Here is a 6,984-nt window from a genome sequence, read left to right as displayed (position 1 = left end):
AATCTGCCCAGCAAACCAGGTTACCGCTGATCCAATCTGTAATTTTAGAAATATCCTTTGTAAAATCTTAGCAAGTCTACACGTTTCTGATATAATGTTCATAATGATCACATTTCATCACTGATGATTTAAAGATGATGTATAGAAACATTTTTAAATTGATTTAAGATATATTTATTTTTGCCCGATGAAGGCATATAAAATATTTCTCACACAATAGGTTTAACATTAAATAATTTACAGGTGTCAATATCTTGATACAATTTTTTACAATTCAAATCATACATCTCTAAGAGAATAGGCAGACTTTTTGACGAACCCACTGCACATTTGTTTTCAGTAGAATAGAAAAATAGCTCAAAACGGCTAGAGTTGGTAAGAAAATCATTACAATTCATTTTCATTTCGTTCCTCCGTAAGTGTACAACAAATGATGTTCTATGGAGCTTGCGTTTTTCTTCTTTACTTCTTCAAATACAATTTCGCTGTGTCTTTAGCAAATGAACCAATGTGTTCAAAATTTTCCTGTGAAGAACAGCTTTTAGAAAAAATGATAAGGCAGGAGATTAAAGTAGAAATTATGCAGAATAATATTGAGAAAACTCAAGAAGCGGTTGCGGATATTTTGGAGGAGGAAATAAAGAAGACTAGTGCAAAGGTGTCTCAAACACTTGAATCGGCGATGGAAAGAATCACCCGAGAGAAAGAAAAGAATGAAGGTAATGTTTTTTTTTCTAATTTTATATATTTGTTTAAATTATTAAATTATTCTTCTACAAGCTTGTAGGGAATTTATTTTGGCCTTATAACATCATCCCTTGCTATTGAGTTATTATAAAACAATTCTTCTAATACATTGTCAATGAATATTACGATACTAAGACAAGTTCTTTCAAGTGAACAATGATATTCTAAAATTAATTTACAGGATCGAACGGCCTTAATTTGTTAATATTTATTTCCTAAATCACAGTTTAGCATTAGATTGTTTCAAGTTAATTATTACAATTTTGAAGACGCAGTACAGGATTTTCAGTTTATTATACATGTACGATTCTTAATTTTCAGTATATATATACAGATAGCTCAAAGTTTAGAATAAGGTTATCAATGGACAAAGTACCGATTCTATACATTTAGTGTTTCCATTTCTAGAACTACAACCATAATATATGTAGCGAATAACTACAATATTATTCATTGATATAGATTATAGCATTTGATTCACTATTCTTAGAAAACGTTCATTTTTAAAATATGTTTTGCAGACTGTCAGGGATACGTATTGATATTTAGATATCATAATTTCGCAAGTTGTTAACTCGTTTAAATTAATTATTGAAATTAGTTGATGGTGAATGTTAAACGTTTCATTTTTTTTTTTTTTTTTTTTTTGATTTCCACTATTTACCATATGAACACAATAAAAATAATTTTTTAAGGCGTTTGCTAGGATATATGTCGCTAGATTGCACGACAGAAATATTTCAGAAATCCAAAGGGATACTTTATAATTATTTTGCAAAGACAGAGCTAATATTAAAAAATAGCTAAAACACATAAAGTTCAAACATAATGCATTTCACTGAAGTGAATTGAAAATGAATAAATTATAAATTCGTCACAAACATAATCTGTAATATCCTAATATTTTATCAATATAAAAGCATCATATACTGTAATATGTGCATATAACTTAGTTCTTAAAATTGTTATCAATGAAAAACTGTCTCCATAATTAAACTGGGTAATCTGAATATGATTTTGTGCGGTAAACAATATTGATAATAAGATACGAGAAATCCAATTCACATCACAAATGTCCATATGATGCCAATGTATTCCTGAACCTGATCCGAGATGTCCATAGATTTGGTCAAAAATGTCAAAAATCTGGTTTAATGTGAAGTATACAACGTTAAGAATTAAGATAGGTATGTTGATCAAGATTCTTTTTTCTTCACAGAAATTTTGAAAAAAACATTTGAAGAACAACGGAATAATTTCACAAGTGATATGGAGGAAGGAAGGAGGATGTTAAAAGAACTTGCAGGTAAGATCAAATAATATCAGCACATTAATCGAGTATTTTCCTATTCATTGCTTAATTGTTTATATGAATCCGACATAAACTTACATTATCATTGTATATTCAAATAAATAATAATGTATTAAAACGTATAGATAATATCAAGATATGAATTAGAATTAAGCTGTGCTCATTTCTTCTTTTACTTTTGGATAATATGAGTTTCTTTTCGGTAGTTGATATACAAACCAAAACATTCGCCTTTTTAAGATATTTTGATTTGACATTTATTTTAAGTATTTTGTCTCTGATTGTATTCCTTTTTAAAGCAAGTAAATGCAAATCGCACCGTTTGTGGCAGAATGATAAACTATTTCTGTCAAATACACTAAACGTCTTCTAAAATCTTTTCTCCGTCTTTCTAAATTTACAGAAAACATGAAAAAGCCTTCCGTTGCATTCTTTGCCACAATTGGTAATCAAAAGCTTGACAAGAAGAAAAATCATCATTTTTCCCAAGCAACGCCCAATGGGATCGGAATGAAATTTCCCACTGAATTTTCACAGCCCCTGTCGGGGATGTCCCATTTTTTGTTATTATGACATACATCAAGGAAAATTCCTTTTTGCTTTGGGGTGTATCGGAAACGTGATTGCTCGGTCGCACAATTACGATGAAAGCAGCTCAACTTGCAGTTTTTTTTCTGCAGTTATCAGAGTAAAATCGTCAGAAAAGATATGGGTAAAATGTTTGTCAGGCTCATCCAGTTATACTTTACATACAAATAATTGGATGATGAACTCCTTCAGTGGAATTCTTATCAACAAATAAATCATTTATACCCAACTTTCACATAGCAAACTGTTTAAATAATACCTGTCTGAATTGCCAATTAAGCTTGAAATTGATATACATGATAAAGTTCTATGCTCGCAACTAATTGCCGAACGAGATATTTTGCAATGTTTGGACTTCGAGCAAGATGGCTCATCAAGAATTGTTCTCGATACTTCCTGTGAATCACTGTGAATCTTTAAATCTAAATATTGTTTCGCATTTTCGAAATTCATACAAGGCTGATAAATTTATCTTCAATTTAATTGAATTATACGTCCTACATGTATTATAATGTAGATTTATTACATTACATGTACGCATTTTTTTAATTTAACTTAGTAACTTACATTTGTTAATTCAAAATAATGGCAATGGAAATAATAATGTCTAAACTCAGAATCTGTTATAATGTTTATTGTCATCAGCACTTATGTTAAACACAACAATGAGTGAATTAATTTGTAACATTTAAGCATAGGTTTGAAAAGGTCATTAATTGAAAAAGGAAATTTGAGTGTAAAAATGACATTGTTTTTAAAAGTTAGTTAAAAAAGAGTCAAATAAAATCCAAGACATTTACCATGTATATGTTCTGCGATATTTATTCGTTTGAGTGATTATTGAATATATCTTCGCGAAATATGGTGCAATTTCATGAATTTTCAAAGGCGGAAAAAATTTGCGACACTTGTTTTGAAATAGTGTTTAGTGTCCATAAACATGCTTTTGTATAATATAGCACAATAAAATGTTTCAGCTTTTCTCGCAAATGTTCAATAGTGTTGTTGTTTTCTTGGTTTAGCAGAAAGATAGTTAGGATATATAAGATTCATGGTAATTATTGTTGGTTTTACATTACAATTTTAGGTGGCTAATTAAACCTCTTGGTCATTATACCATTATACCATTATTTGGTTGTGATTATATTTCATAGCAAAATAAATCATTCCGTGATAGAAGATGAAAAGTCATTGAAAGTGTTTTAGAGTAGGAAAATTTAGTTAATTTAAATAATTCATAAGTCAAAGCATTGGAGAAATACTTAAGGGATGTTTAATCGGCACAAATCCATAGAAATTAAAAGTACAATTAATTTTCAAAAGGAAATCTATTTGCCATCGCTTCTATTAGGATTTTATAAAATAAGGGAAATAATTTTTTTTTGTTCCATGTTAATTTATTTTCCTCGTCAATAGGTATATGCAGGTCGAGGACATCCTAGCCTATACCGTACATTTGTGTATATAAAAACATATGAAATAATATAACAGTAACAAACAAATAATGTATTGCAGGTGTTTTGACCAATATACAATTACTATCATATTTACCAATGTTACATATAATCATATGTTATATATTATTCAGTTAACAAGGAACTTCATTATATATTTATTTTTTAAATGAAAAAAAGAAGAAAGAAAAAGAAAAAGAAAACAGGTTTTGCAAGTAATATATTTTTGATCATTTATACTTCTGGTTATCGTTTTCAGCTTTACAAACATATGAAAGGTTAACTATAGCTCTATCTTTTGACAAAAAAGATTCCAGGTCTTATTGAAGGTATCTAAATCATTTTGGTAAATTGCTTTTTCTCTCAAAATTATCAATTAGTACTTAATATATTGATGTGCTCTTGTAGTATTTGGTACTTGTTCTTTTACTCTACAGTTGTAAATATATCTTTTCAGAAAAAGAAAAATCATATTTATTGCAGTTGAATTACTATCTTTCAAAGCAAGAATAAAGTTACAACAGTTGAGCAAAGATCTCAAAATGCCATACTTTTCAAAAACAGAAAATATTAAATTGTTTATGGTCGGACAAAACCAAAACATGTGTTCTAATGTTCCTATATCATTTTTACAAAAACTACAGAATTTGTTATCTTTGATTTTCATTTTAAAAAGTAATGAATTAATTGCTATTATTCTATAATTAATTCTGTACTGAAGCCATTGAAGGCCTGAATCATTTGATATTTTAAAAGGTAAAGAAAATATGTAACTCCATTCTTCTTCACTTGATGTTACATTGAGCTATTCACACCATTTTGATATACAAGTAGGTATTATCTTGGTTTTAATAAATATCTCATACATAGGATTTGTACCCGTAGTAAATTTTAAAATAACTTTTAATAAAGGTGGTATAAAGGGTTTCTGTAGGACATTGCATGTTCTATCATAAGTTGAAAGGAAACTGGATACACTATTAACAATACCTAGATAATGTATAAAGTTAGACTTTATGTTATATTTGTCATTAAATTCATTTAAACTACAAAATTGTCCATTTGGTTTCAAAAGATCACCTATGACATGTACACCTGCATTAAACCAGTTTTTAAAGAACACTGGTTGATTGACAATAGTTATTAAAGGGTTATAGAAAATTGTTATTTATCTCACTAACCTTTTTTTCTATATACCCAATACCACAATTAATTAATTTCTCTATATCAAAAATTGAGCATGCCAAACCTATCCATTTATCATTACTGACTAAAATTCTTCTTATCCAAGATATCTTTACGCTTCAACGTCTATCATTTCTCAAGTGTCTCAAGACCTCTTGCTTAAATTTACATTGACCAAGCCAGACAAAATCTTTGAAAGTTTCAGTTAAGTCTTTAATTATATAAGGACTTGGATTTAACAGTGTTGTAAATAAATGTGTGAATATTTATAACAATAAAGATTTAACTATTACGATTCTTCCAATAGGAGTTAAATTTCTTCGTTTCCAATTGGATAATACTTTCCGCATTTTATTCATTTTTTCTTCATAATTAATTGTCACCATTTTCTTAAGTTCTACATGAAATTTTATACCTAACATAGCTGATGCATAGCGTGATTTTTGCCATTTCTGCAGAAATCTTCTTTAAAACACTCCTGTACTCGCTTAACATTACATGTGAAAATGCTCAAAAGTAAAATTGAAATATAATAATGTTTAAAACACAGATTCTTTTACTTTTTTTGTAAATGGAATTGATACAAATGTTAAGCGAGTACAGACGTTTTTTAAAGAAGAAATCTTCAGAACGTATGATGCATTCATACACTCTTACTACATGTAGTTCCTGATTATTATCACCAGTGTGATTTTAACATTTTGATATATTTCTATGAGCAAGTATATCATATTAACTTAATGTGTCATTATTCATTTTCCTTCGCATTTTGTAACACCGCATTTTTGGGTCGAACGCACTTTGGGTCCATTTCTGACCCAAAAGTGCGTTACACAGGTATATATTCATTTATTAACATCAGACAAATAAACGACTGCACTTTGGGGCGATAAAAATTCAATCAATAAAAATAATTGTTATTGATTTTTAAAGTATTATATTGTAGTCAAAGCCGATGGTAAACAAAAATCAAGGAATTGAATAGACGCAACATATGTGCCCTGAATTATAGTAGAATCAATAGGGGATTTGAAATTATCTTGATTAGTTAGAGAATAACTTTCATCAAATTAAGACTTTGTTTCAATTAATAAGCTTAAAATATATTTTTTTTTTACATTTTCCACATATTTTAAAAGAATGTATACCTTTCATTAACTCCATTGTATTTAGCTTACTCCTTCATTTTCCCGCAATTTTTATTTACACATTTTATAGAAACATGATAATCTTTGTATAAACAAAGGTATAAATTCTTGCAATCTTAATAAGACATGTCAGTAAAAACGGTGCCTGATAATATTTTGAACGGGCCATTTCTTTAGCTTACTAGTATCTAAATATGACATGTAAGAAACTTGACTAGGTGCAGATGCGACTTTAAGCACTAGTCAGTACACGCAGTACTAAAAAATATCATCTACAATTTAATTAGTTACACTTTAACAGCGGAACTATATCATAATGTAAAATTCTCACTGGGGAACTAGAGGGAATAGTGGGGTGTCGCCCCCCACCCCCACAGTCGAGATTATAAAATTACGTTTTAAAGGCCCATTATGCTTTAATTTGTATTTCTTAAAAGTTTTTTTTTAATCTTGGTGTACTTCTATAGTATCCAAACAGATTCTCATTGGCCAATTACCTGAACCATCTTTTTCATCTGTTGCTTTTTGGCAATAAGTACAGTTATAAAAA

General features: G+C 28.8%; 1 protein-coding gene across 1 annotated transcript; it reads left to right on the top strand.

The window, feature by feature from the left end:
- Nucleotides 1-356: 356 nt before the first annotated feature.
- LOC132745705 (uncharacterized) lies at nucleotides 357-2,504 on the top strand (the record flags this gene model as incomplete). Its single annotated transcript, XM_060734669.1, has 3 exons — nucleotides 357-719; nucleotides 1,967-2,053; nucleotides 2,463-2,504. Coding segments are annotated over exons 1-3 (418 nt in total), but the record flags the coding sequence as incomplete, so codon positions are not given.
- Nucleotides 2,505-6,984: the final 4,480 nt, after the last annotated feature.

This window comes from Ruditapes philippinarum, unplaced genomic scaffold (assembly GCF_026571515.1).
Source record: "Ruditapes philippinarum isolate M1 unplaced genomic scaffold, ASM2657151v2 ctg15840_1_1_1_1, whole genome shotgun sequence".
Taxonomy (NCBI): domain Eukaryota; kingdom Metazoa; phylum Mollusca; class Bivalvia; order Venerida; family Veneridae; genus Ruditapes; species Ruditapes philippinarum.
Note: the sequence above shows the minus strand (reverse complement) of the source record. Positions and strands in the feature narration are given on the sequence as shown.